Source organism: Pleurodeles waltl, chromosome 5 (assembly GCF_031143425.1).
Source record: "Pleurodeles waltl isolate 20211129_DDA chromosome 5, aPleWal1.hap1.20221129, whole genome shotgun sequence".
Taxonomy (NCBI): Eukaryota; Metazoa; Chordata; class Amphibia; order Caudata; family Salamandridae; genus Pleurodeles; species Pleurodeles waltl.
Window position 1 is genome coordinate 1,586,146,676 of NC_090444.1, and position 13,628 is coordinate 1,586,160,303.

At 42.0% G+C, this 13,628-nt stretch overlaps 1 protein-coding gene across 6 annotated transcripts in view; it reads right to left on the reverse strand.

Moving 5' to 3' along the window:
• Positions 1–13,628, reverse strand: part of KIDINS220 (kinase D interacting substrate 220) — a 987,486-nt gene that overhangs the window by 626,961 nt on the left and 346,897 nt on the right. For all 6 annotated transcript variants that reach the window (XM_069235892.1, XM_069235890.1, XM_069235888.1 and 3 more), the window contains exons 11-12: positions 11,382–11,480; positions 10,195–10,372 (exon numbers count right to left, since the gene is read on the reverse strand). In XM_069235892.1, coding sequence (XP_069091993.1) covers positions 10,195–10,372; positions 11,382–11,480 — 277 coding nt within the window. The remainder of the gene's footprint in view (positions 1–10,194; positions 10,373–11,381; positions 11,481–13,628) is intronic.

Genomic DNA, 13,628 nt, shown 5'->3' on the forward strand with positions numbered 1-13,628 from the left:
CACATTCCAGTGGGAAGATATGAAAGGCTAGGAGATAGTTACATCCATGAGGTGTGGGAGCTACCCTTCCTGTACAAATGTCTCAGTGGCATGAAAGAGGTCTTACTTAGTGGTAGTGAATGCGCGACTTGTGTCAGCCATTTAATGGTTTGTAAACAGCTGTCCTTGATGGGGCATGTAACGCTTCAGCAGCCAACTTGGCTTGTTATTTGAAGGAAGTTCCAGTCCCCTTGACTAGACCTACATTCCAGGTGCTCTCGAATGACAGCTATGTCCTCTTAAATAGTGAAAACTGTTGTGGGATGCGAGCCGGAATAGTTTATGTCGTTTCGGTCTCTAAGATTGATACATGCTGCGGGAACGTACTTTTTCCTCCTACACGACAGAGGGAAAGAGCTGACATTTGGCCCCATATCGCTACTTCAAAAGTGAATTTTGACAAGTTGAGCAGACTCAAGGCTTTATTAAAAACTTGTGGCACTCATATCTGCATGCGAAACCTATGCGCTTCAGGTTCCAAGGTCATCAGCAGAGATACAGTCCCTTTTAAGTACCAACTTTCCGGGACACTTTGGTGAGCTCATGAGACGAATATTTAATGCATCCAGTACTACTGGAATTGCAAATTTCTTTAAGACTGTTGGTTCTGGTTTCATTCACACTTTCTCTTCTACATTCGGATTAATACCTTCAGCCATCCACTCAATATGCTCCAGTATTTTCTGGGGATTTCCGATAACTTTGGCTATAATTGGTACTTTTTCTGCGCAATGGCTGTCCCTTTACAACAAGGAGGACTGAAAGCGCTTCTACTAGAGCAGCTGTGTCGTGAACGCATGACGCAGTACTTTGGAGCAACACTCCTGGAGCAATTGGAGTGTGACTGGTCTTTGTCATTCAGACAAGTTTTGCATTGTGTGCAGCCCATGGTTTGGTGCCTCTGGTGCTCGTTCGAACATGCACTGAAATTCTGTCTTTCTACGCAGCTCTTGCTTTCATTGGATGCTGATCTGTTAATGCTCTTGCTGAGGGCTCATTACCAGACATGCGCATTGAGGGTGCGTTTGCTACATGGAGCTGGTTATGAGTTGCCCTTTGTGGATTATACAGCTCTAAACTCAATGTTGGGCACACCACAGAATGCTGCTGCCTTGGCTGGAGTTCAGGCTTTGGAACACAAATGCTCTTTGGTTTTCCTTGACGATGAACTTCCTACTTCACCACCTGCTGAAGTGGAAGATTTCCTATCTTCAATTATCCCGGATTCAATTGGCAACTTCCTAAATGACTCTGACTTTTGAAATTCAGCTTTTTGGCGCCACACTTAACATTTTTAATTGTCCTTTTTTTTACACATGCTCAAGTGTCTTTTAACTTGTCATTGTTGACATTGTTATATATATATATATATATGCCTTTGGTTGGATTTTAGTAGCTTTTATATATAATTAGGATTTGAAACACATTTGAACAGACAGGGGGAGGGTGTAGTGTAGCCATTTTAGTTATGGCTTCATACACGTTATTTTAGCAAACTAGGCCTGCCGCTGTGCAGTTTAACCTAGACATATTTTAGTCAGCTTTGTTTTTATTATTTTAACAATAGCCACATTTGATGTCTTGTTTTATTTTCTCTATCTAGCTGTTCTTTGCCTAGGCCAGCACTGCGTTCTTAAACAAGACATTTCTTTCACTCTGTGCTTTTCTCAAGGCTGCAGTAAGGTAAGATAGGTTGCCGGCAAAAGTGGTAAGCTTTGTCTCTAATGTTCACAGAAACATATACACTTTTACGTGGGGATCCTTTCTTGGAACATCAGCTGTTTTATTATAAAATCACTACTTTGACCCATCTACGTTAGAGGGAGATTCCAGACAGATGACCACGACTGTATGCTGATTTCTGAGTGCTTCGCTGCAGCTGCTTATGTAGACAACAAGCCTCTTGCTCAGGTATGAGGGATGATTTTTTTCTCAGGGGAACCTGAAGGGCAGAATTAGAGCTTAACATGCTGGTAGCGTTATTTTTAAGCTTTACTCTCCTTGTCACAATTTTAATCCTGTCATGCTTCATCGTACTAGTTATTGCATTACATGTTTTATTATCTAAGATGCAGTTATTTCAATAAAATCTTATTGAATTATACTCTGCCTCTGATTGTCCTTGCACACGTGAGACTAATGTAGCTGAGAGAATAGAATGAGATCTGAATGACCACGATTTCCCTTAGGAGGCCATTGTGTCATGCGCTAGGTTGCCCAATCATCCCTGCTCTTGGGTGGAGATGAGGCACTGCTAGTTAGTCATAGCAAAACCCGGATAAGGCTGACAGGTGTCACCTGTGGTGGCTTCAGACTCCATCCTCCTCAGTGCAAGTGATTCTGCCACCTGAATCCAGTAGTCTCATTAGGATAATGAGAGCCTACGCGACAAGCCCAGGTCCTTGACTTAGATGTGAGGGTAGGAAGAAGGAAACAACAACACTGAGGCGAATCATCCTCCACGTTAGAAAGGCTGCATGTAGAGAAAGCCAAGGCAATAGAGGATGTCAAACACAGGCGCTCTGTTGTATGTTGAAATACTTAGTTGAGCTGGAAACATTAAAGGGGCCAAGCATATAGAGGATTGGAGGTCACTCTCTATAAACTGCTGCTCCTGCCTCTTCATTTGCGTGGTGTGGATAAGATACAAAAAATTATGAATACTCTGACATCAAGCAGCATAGCCTCATTGCAGCCATTTGAACTATTTATTAAATGTTGTTAGAGGTCAACAAGTTAAGCTAAAAGTATGCCTTCATAAGGTGTATCGCCACTACCACTACAGTCACAGGCCCTTTGAGTTAATGTCATCTTTTTCTAGTGGGGTTTGAATGGTGGGGGGAAAGCTGGTGGAAGGCTGAAGTAGCTCGCTTCTGCAGCTCCTGTTGAACCTTCGCTGCAGAGGTGTAGAGGAAGAGATGGATTAATAGAGAATACAACTATATGTTAATACTAAGGTGAGCAGAATACCTTTGGGCTGGTGGGCAGCTAAAGTGAATATTTTTCCACTTTTTACATTTGCCTTGCATCTAGAGCCTATCTCATCCTGCAAACTGGTAAGCACGGTTCGGATCTGGAGAAGATGAGCGGCTAGTTGTGGAGTTTATGGTGTTTGCAGCACTCACACCCTTGTTAATTGCTGGATCGACATACCAACACTAAATTCCTCTGGTTTGGGAAAGATGACTCACGTAAGTGTTGATGGCAGATAGCCAATTTCTTCACCACAGAACCGGGAGAAACTAGGTGAGATGTGTGGGTGCAGTTTTGTAAGACTAGCAGTGAGCATAGACATATGTGGACCTAGAAAAACTGGGGTCCTTTGCAAGACTGGTAGTCTTTGGCAGTAAAGGGACACTAGGCTAGTTCATCAGGATGAACTTGAGGGGACAGAGGTGTGTGAATATTTGTAGGATGCCATTTCAGGGGGAGAGAGGGCAATGTTTGGGGGGGAATTGCAGAGGTCTGAACATAATATACTCACTTAAACCAATTCAACAGAAAGTTGCAGCTCTTGAACAAGTATCAATGGTAATTGAATAGGAAAAAACATTTAAATAAGGTTAACAGGGCTAGTAAACAAATAAGTAAACATCTAAAGAAGTCTGAGCGCTCTGGGAAGCCAAGCTCGGAAACAACAAGATACAAGCATAAGAGGAGTAGCGATAACAGCAAGATTAAAAAGAAAGAAATATTTAAGAGTAAGTCTAAGAATCAATGCCACTCTACAACACAGAATAACAGTAGAAATGGCGAAGTCTTAAGCAATGGAGGTGACTTGGAATCCCTTTACTAATACCCGAACAAAAAAGCTTACATAGGGGGTGAATTATGATCTAGACCTGAGTGGAGTAAAATTAGCAAAGGTAACACAAAAGCTGGCAGAAATAGCATAACTATGAATAAATTATCTGTAATGAGATCTGGAAAAGATAAAGGTAACTTAAACTGTCAAAATATAAACAAAAGTGAAGCACCAGATACTGAAAACCCCAGAAAGAGACTCAATAACAGAGCACTTCGTCTAAGGACAAATTAACTAAGAGGCTATCAAAATACTTTTGAGCATGACCAAAGACACAGTTAAAAACAATGGTTAAAGCATCTATAAAGATGCAACAAGGGATGCAAGTCAGAGAGAGAAGCAGAGTTGTGGAGATATTATAACCATCTTTGAAATGTCATTTGAACAACCAGTCTTTCAGACAGAGATTGCTTTAAAGCACAAATATAAGAGACCATGGACACAGTCACAATTAAAGATGATCTTTGTCAGGCTAATATCAACACCCAATTCGCTGAAATTAAAAGTCAACTCCAACAACAAGCAAATCAAATAGTGGAAATTAAAAATGTAAATGGTTAATTAGACAGACAAATGAGTTCAAGAGGCAGAGAGGTCAAAACACATTCAAAAGAGTTAGATCCAGTGAGAAAGCACAAGCAGAGGCTGGAACTTGCTGTGTAACGATTAGAGAACACTCCCCCCAAAATAATATTTGTATTACTGAGTGAACCTAAATCTTTCACTACTAAATTTCTTGCTGATCAAGTAAAAGAACTTTCTCAAACATTAGGTCTGCATGCTAAATCCCAAACCACACTTAGAGACTCTTCCTTTGACTCTTGTGAAAACCCTGTGAAACCCAAGAAAACTCTAGTAAATTTCAGACTTATACTGTCTAAAATGCACAAACCTACTCAATAAAAAACAATTCATTAATAAGTGCAATGATCACAGATGATGGGAATTAAAGTTTTTATTACTACCCTTCTTAATCTTAGAAAAAAATAAGGTTTGATATTATATTGTGAGAGAGACACACCCCATCTAGCTAAATACGTTAAGTTACATTGATTTGTATAGCGCACTAATCGCCCGAGAGGGTACCCAGGCACCTGGGCAGGTGTGTAGGTTTGTGGTCCCCAAGGTGCTTATATGAAAAGCCGTGGTTTGAGCTTTTTGTAGAACTCAGGAAGTGAGGAGAAGGCTCTGAGAAGGAGGTTGGTCCATGTCTTAGATGCGATGTAGGAGAATGAGCGACCTTCAGATGTGCTTTTGTGGATGCGGAGAATGTGTACAAGTGCGACTGAGACAGACAGTAGGTATCTGGTGGGTTGGTGAAGGTGTTTGCGGCTGTTCATGTATTCTGGCCCTGTGCTGTGTTGAATTGGCTGCACTAGTGATTTGGGAGCCAGTGAAGCTTCCGAAGGTGCGGTATGATGTGATGAAACATGAAAGTATGAGTCCTGTAGCAGTATTCTGGATGGTCTGGAGTCTGTGTAGAAGCTGTTTGGAGATTCCATCATAAAGAGTGTTGTTGCAGTCCAGCATGTTGGTGATGATTGCTTGCGTGACAGTCCGTCTGGTGTTCTGAGGCAACAATTTGAAGATTTTTTGCAGCATGTGTAGGATGTGGAAGCAGGAGGGCTACACTGCATTGACTTGAGCTGTCATGTTGAGCTTGCCGTCTAGGATGATCCCTATATTTCTTGCATGGTCTTTGGTGCAGGTCCTAGCTCTAAAAACCACCAGGTAGAGTCACAAGGGGAGGTCTTGTGCCGAAGACCAGTACTTTCATCTTGTCGAAGTTGAGCTGCAAACAGTTGGTTTGCATCCAGTCGGCTACCATGGTCAAGCAGCTGGTGAAGTTGGTTTCTGGTGGTGGTTGTCCGTCATGGACAGGATGAGATGGGTGTTGTTAGCATAGGAGATGAGAGTGATGTCTTGTGATCGGATGATGTTGCAAGCGGTGTCATGTATTTGTTAAAAAGTGTGGGGCTGAGAGACGATCCCTGTGGGAATCTGTATATCAGTTTCTTGATCTCTGATGTGAATACTGGCAGCCTGACCCATTGGGTTCTTCCTGAGGGAAAGGAACAAATCCAATTGAGAGCAGATCCTTTTATGTCAATCTCATGGAGTCTTCTGATGAGGGTGTTATGGGAGACAGTGTTGAAGGATGCAGAGAGGCTGAGCAGGATGAGGGCTGCTGTTTTACTCGGACCAGGATGATTCGAATGTCATCAGTGACCATAATAAGTGCGGTTTTGGTGCTGTGGTTCTTTCTGAATTCTGATTGAGTGATGTCCAGAAGATAGTGAAGTTCGAGGTGGGTTGATTTGCTTGTTAATGGTCTTCTCAATCACTTTGGCTGCATAGGGAACAGGGAGATGGGTCGGAAGTTGTTCAGTTGATTCAGAAAGGCTACGGGCTTATTGAGAGGGGCGTTGATTTCTGCAAATTTCCATTCATCCGGAGAAAAGTGGCGGACGTGATGTTGATGATGTGGGTCAAAGTGGTGTTGACTGGTGATGTTCTCAAGTTGTAGATGTGGTGGAGGCATAGATCGTTATGCCTCCCTGAGTGTATGGCCTGCATGACTGCTGCTGTGTTGTTTCTGGTGAGATTGTCAATTCGGTCACGTGGCAGGCTTGGTTGGTGGTGGGTAGTTTAGCAACAAGTTCTCAGGGTATAAAAATCAATCAGACAAAAACTGAAATAATGACATGGAATACTATGGAGAAATTTACTGCAAAACTATTGACTAGGATAAATGTTACAAAACAAGTTAGATACTTAGAGATACAAGTCCCCCCAAAATAAAAGCGCTATTAAGTTAATTTTGTCAAACCGCAGAAATGAAGATAGTGCTTCATCAAAATCAAGAACTACTTATCTCAATTGTAGGAAGGGTCAACTATATTAAATTGGTTAGAGTGTTGCTGCTTTTCCTATTTCAGCAGCTCCAGATTCATAAGCTGGAATTGTTAGTTTCATATGGGTGAATAAAACTTCCAGAATCGCAAGAAAAAAAGTTTAACAAGGGTGCCGATACAGCAGGACTGAAGCAACCAGATTTCAGGAAATATTTGTGGGAGCACCCCAAAAATGTGATGAGGAACAATTTGTTTTTCTTGTCAGAACTGATAATTTAAAAGTCATATAAAGAATTGTTTTTATCAAGTTTACTAATCAGAAATGCTTACAAAAATATAGTGCAAGATTTGGCATGTTTCACAGGACATCCACAAGTATCTAAAATGTTACATACTCATAGGATAATGCAGATTTTACTCTCTTTTTAGTTTCTTCAGAATCAACATTACTAAATAAACTTTTTGACATGGTCATCCCCCACTTTTTGCCACTGGTACTGAGGTTTTTGTGAGTAAGGTGCACTTGGTTCCTGCTAAACAGGCCCCCAGTGTCAGTGCTCTTTTCCCAACGACAGGTAACACGGTGTACACTCCCCCACCAGTGTAAGCCCCTAACAAGTGGTAACCCTGGTACCTATAGCCTGGGTGGAAAAAAGGGTCCTCAAGGGCTGCAGCACGGACTGGGCCACCCTCAGGGACCCCCCCTAAAAATGAGAAGCACACACGAGCCACTGCAGTCTGTGTGCCCTGGTGCAAGCCAGGAGAAAACACGATGAGGCACACCCTTGGTGTGCCATGCCCCCCAATTACTGCATTTTAGTTTTCGTAAGTCACCCCTAAGGCAGACCAAAGAACCCTAAGGTAGGGTGCAGTACACTTACTGCGTGGCCATATCTGCATGAGTGGATATGGCCCTGTGAAGCCCAGCCCCATTGCTGAGCACTGCAAGTGAACCAAGTGACTCAAACACATAATGGCTTCACCAAACCCTATGGTGTTTGGTATCAAACACCTCACCTTAATAAATCCAGGTTGATGCCAGCCTTGGATATATTTGGGCGTGCACCCAGAGGGCACCTTAGAGGTGCCCCCTGAACTCCACTATTCTCATGGTGTGCTGACTGACTAGTTTCTGACTCCCCTGGAGGTGACAGCCTTCACTCTCAGAGGTCAGAAACAATGCCTGCACCAGAGAGGGGTGTTACCACCCATTCCAGCAGGATGGCTAGCAGATCTGCATACCAAGGCCGGGATCTTCAAAGACCCTGCTACCTTTGGCATGCACAAACCCCAGATACCGGTTCCTGGGTGTAGCCACCCCCTGCCCTGGGGCCCTTTTGGCACCAGGACAGGTAGAAAAATTAGCTTGTCAGTAGGCGTGTACCGCCCCTGGGCTAACCACACCCCTTAGGTGGGCTAACCAAGGTGGACACTTGAAGAAGGGTTCCACCATCTTGGTTGTGGTCATAACTAGGCCTTCTGGGATAGGGATATGCCCACTTCCCACAGGGTCAGAACAGGGTGTAGGTGCCCACAAGGGTAAGGACCCCATTGACTACTATCCTACGCTCTCCTAGAACACCTCTAAATTTAGTATTTACGCGGCTCCCTAACACCATAAGCTAGATTCCCCTGACAACAACAACAAGAGGACACAATAGAGCCGGAGGAGCGAGAACTGCGGACGCCTAGTAAACTTTTGGTGTGAAACCCTACCTGCATACCTACTGCCATCCCAACAATCGCAACTCGTCCTGCAGCTGTGTGGACTCCAAAAGCCTCAGAGATGCTCTAGCACTTTGCCAGCCCATCAGCATCTCCCTTAGAGTGGTGGAGACACTTCACTGCGTCTTGCAGGCACCAACCACAACATCCAGTTCACCAGCCTGCTGACCCCCGTGTCCACCGTTGCAGCAGCCATCCAGGAGGAGGTCCCTGTGCTCCAGAAAGTCAGCCCTGCCTCCCCACCAAGTGGGAAGACCCAAGGATCTACTGGAGCCCAGCTGCACTAACAGCTGGGGTACCAGACCCCTTGCACTAACCAAGGCTTGTTGAAGCCCAACCATACTCCGACATCAGATCTGAAGACCTGCCAGCGAGGATTGCCTTCATATATGTCCAGTTGCCTTGCTTTGTCCTTCCTTCTGCAGGTCCTCCCCAAGAATTGTGTGTGGTTTGAAGCAGAAGCACTACCAAGGGTCCACTGAACCAGAGCGCCCCGGGCCTGGGACCACAACTTTCAACAGTGTCACCCGGCTCTCTGGATGCCCACCAACTGAGCTCCCCTGTTTGGAGCTCCCAGACATGTCAGCAAGTCCCTCCTTGCGTTTGTTTTCTGGGTGCCCCCTCCTCGTCGCCAAGTGCTCAGTGCGCAGGAACCCACCAAGACCAACACCGCTGTACCCGGTTGCTCTGGGCAGATAAACCTGAACAGCTGGTCTTGTCAATAACTTTGCAACCCTAGTACCTCGCTACCTTCAGGGGACCCCCGAGAACTGAGTGTAAGAACTCCCAATGTAGACATAGTACCTTGGAACTCGTGCTATGTAAAAACGCATCCATCTACAAAGGCGCTATTGACTTGGTCATCATTCTGAGAACTGAGAAATGTTCTGGTGTTTATTAATAATACAACAAAGCAATTATTTTTCCAAACAATTGGTCTTGAGATGCTTCCTCAGTGTATGTCTCATTTATTGACTCTGCACTTTGAACAAATGCTTAGCACTACCCTCTGATAAGCCTAACTGCTCGCCCACACTACCTCAAAATAGAGATTTAGAAATTACCATTTGTACCCCTGTATATCAATAAGGGTCACCGTGGACTATCTGCATAGTGCCCCACTACTCTGGGTCACCACATAGATAGCCAGCTTCCTACAACTACTGAATGCATAGAAGATGTACAAGATGAATACAGGCAAGATTGTTTCACTTAACCAGATTGTATCTATTCACCAAGAATTTACAATTTTTCTATGTCTTAAGCTAAGGGCAACTTTTAAGGATTTACAAAGGGAAGCATCAGAAACGTCATTAAGTCATACTGCTGTTGGTTTCCATACACATTTTACAAACTCGGAACAAGAGTATTACTAAAGTAAGTTTTACAACTGTGGTAATTTAAAAGACATTCTGTGGTTGTTCTCTTAGTGGTGAGGTCAGGGTGAGGGGTGAAGGTCTTTAAAGACAAAAAATCTAAGAGGGATCCTGTGTAGTACTTCTGTGTTTATAAATCAGATTTTTAAGTGTATTCACTTGAATATGAACCATCCAAAGTATGAAGTTTCACAATAAGTCTACAAAAAAGCTGATTAGTGACAAAGTAAAAAAACCTCTATAATATGAGGTTGCTGTAAAACTATTTGAAGTCCACTGCTAATATGATACCTCAAAGTGAAATAGCGGTGCAGATTGTCACAGTTAATATTCCGTTTAATGTGTATTTTTTGGGAAAGGACATGGTGGTTAATAATTGCAAACGTGTACTTACTGGCACCAAATATTTGAGTTAAGATACTTTTCTGATTGGAACAATCAATGTTATATGGTGTCTCTCCAGCTTTGTTAGGCCTATACAGTAGCCTGCCATCTTTTGGATTCCTCAGCAGCAGTTCAGCAAGCTTTCGGCTTCTTCCGCGGATTGCAATATGAAGGGGAGTATCTCCTTTCTGTAACAAAAAAAGAAAACTATATACTTGAACCAATAGGAAGCCAGCATTTAGACTCAAGATTAACTTTAAATATTGTATTATAAGTACTGTGTGTCTAGAGGGCAATTTGGCTAATCAAAAACAAATTAAGAAAATGTGAAATGTATGCTATTTTGATAAGCTGTGATTTGGTACAAAAAAGAGGAAGAACTCCTTGGGGCCTGGAATTATGCACAATAAAAAGGCTAGAGCACATCACATTAAAAAGAAAACCGAAAATTCTCCCTCAAGATTGGCTATAGGGTTTTATGTCAAAGAACACTAGGGATCAGACATTAGCATAAGTTACATGCAAAACATACAACTCAGCAGGGATATCAGCATTCTGGAAACCTCTCCCTACCACCCAATACTATTTCAAGTTTCCATCAGGTGAAACATTTGAAGCAAAGTTCCAACCTCCTAGGCATTCACAAAGAATTACAGGACTACGATTGGGAAGTTGTAAGTGATGAACCATCCCATAAGTATTAATATGCATATGTATGTACACATTTGAAAACACAGCAAGTATATATTTCCAAATGCGTACACATAATGTATCACTGTATTTGCCCTGTTTAGCAATTTAGTTTTCTTGCTGGGAAAACAGGTTTCCTCCTGGAGAAGTTCCTTCAAGCTAAGCCCTCAGTAATATGGGGTGTTGCCTTTGTCACCCTGAAAATGCATTTCTGTCGCCACAGAGATAAGTAAAACCACCTGCAAAAAAATATTTACACAACCACCTGTCCCTGCAAGAAGGTTTACTCACACTAAAAATTATATCATACTGGTGTAATTTTATGTGAGACTAATTCAATTATTTAGTGCAACCTCACATTCTACAAATAATTGAGTTTTCAATTGCAAATCATAACATTTTTGTGCAGCAAAGTGCCATTTAAGTGAACAATTATGTTTATGAATGTGCTTCTAATATAATAATGCAAAACACTTGTCTACTGTGTTGTGTGATTTCTAAACGTACCTTGTCTACAGCAGAAACCTTGGCACCTTTATCCAGAAGAAGCTCAACTACTTCAATATTTCTCATCTTGGTTGCCTTTATCAAAGGTGTTTCACCATCCTGAATAGAAGACATAGTACCCAAAATTAAACTCAAACGATTTTCCAAATCAATTCAAAATATAACAAATTGTAGCTGCTATTGTGGCTTTATTACATTAAATGGAGTATTATCATACATGTTTTGCTAAGTTTGATTGAAGATAGAGTTTGTTTTGAAAAAATGATGATTTTAAAGTGAGGAAAGTGTACACAAATCCATATATTGCTAACAAAAGTAACAGGCATCAAATAGCTGCATTTTGTGTCCATAAATCAAACAAAATTCTTCCTTGGGTGTCAGACTTTATGTAGGACAATAGGCTACTTGACTTTCGCCAGTTTCACTAAAGTTGCCTTTCTAGTGAGATCCTGAATGCTATAAACTATCTGCAGTACAAGAGTCTGCTCCTAATGACACAGGTGACCGAAAAGGTAGCCCAACCCAGATTCTTTATTTCACATTTAACGTTGGAAACAAATAAGCATATACAAACACAACAGGTTTTGGATTGCCCAATTTTTTCTCCAAAGCCAGGCACTGGCTAACACGTATCCATCTTAAGGTCTGAAGATGGAGCGACTAAAGTGTATGGTGTCTGAAAGTAAAGTGGTCTGTACACTTCACTATCGCCCAGGAAGGGTTGATGCAGGATGATTGACTGGTGCACCACTAGCATTATGGCAAACAATGCACCTGTTTATTATTTTATAAAATCCTAAAGTTATTGCCGCACCTGTCCTGCAACATGGCTATCAATGTAAAGCTGTGATCTTCAGCAAAGGCCCTTTGAAGAGAGGTGGTTTAAAAACAGTCTCACATGAGTCTCCGGTGGTGTACCTGCACTACCCCATCTGCCCTTATCAACGTCAGACTATTACCTGTGTGTCTGCCTTCAGTCCTCATGTCACTAGAGGTGTTGTCATACCTTGTTGGTCACCCTAAAGCAACTGCTGACCCCTGGGAAGGGGGACACCAACGTGTACTTTGAAGCACACTTTGAATAAAGTGTGTGTTCAGCACACTGACTGCATCAGTAAAAACAGAACAATCACACACAGCTGAACCCATAAAGCAGGCCATGTGGCAGCAGAGCCCAGTCCTTACTCATGAACTCCTCACTTTGGATGCTCTGAGTTAATTTCCATGGGCTTTTCAGGATCGAAGTTGATCTGCACACCGAACTTTGAAGACAATTCAGTGTTAAATGACATTAAGAGTTTGATTAGAGTGCAATGTATTTACCAATTAATCCTTCATTGCCATTCATTATACAGAAACATAAGAGACACAAAACACAAATTACTGCTGATTCTAAGTGAAGAAAGCTATCCAAGAGATGCTAAAACTGCCCTGTCATTGAATGCGAAGGATGCCCAATCCTTTCGGGTCGTCTCCAGGTTTGGTATCACAACAGATTTATCAACAAGGAAGAACATTTTAAACTACAACCTCTTTAAACTCCAACGGCTTACCTGGCAAGGATGCCCCTCCTCAAGAATAACATGAAAGTTATTGAACAAATAACTCAGCAGAGAAGACAACAGCCATTCTGGAAGTGTATCATATTTTCTCAACCCTTCCTATTTTACAAAAGATCTCATGAGAGCACATTCACCTTTTCTCAATTACAAGATCTACTGTGAAAAAACAGAGGAACTTCTTTGCTAACTGGCTTCACATTTAAAGTCTGTAATTAAGTATTATCAACCTGCTAGGGCTCAAAATGAATGAAATACAAAAGTAGTAGGCTGAACAGGGGCAACAAATACATTACACAGAGCATCTCTCTACCTTATTGGGCACATTTCCAAACATACGGAGAGAGAGAGAATACGCTGCAAATGACACTGTAGGACAAATGTTTGAAATGTTCATGGCATTAACTTTGGACTAATGCTAAATGGGCTCCCACCAATCAGTGCTAGTCCGACTATCAGTTAGGTACTGAACCAGTTTTCAACAAAAATTAAGAAGGAGTGTTCATATGCATGTATCAAATGATTTATATGAAACTACCTCCCCACTTTATTTAAACCAATGTGTTTTACATCCAATAAAAGTTTTTTTAATCTTTTGTTTATATTATATTATTGTCTGTAGTTTTGCTTTAGTGATTTGTTTTATTCAGAGTACATGCAAACATTGAAATGAAAAAATAATATCCAT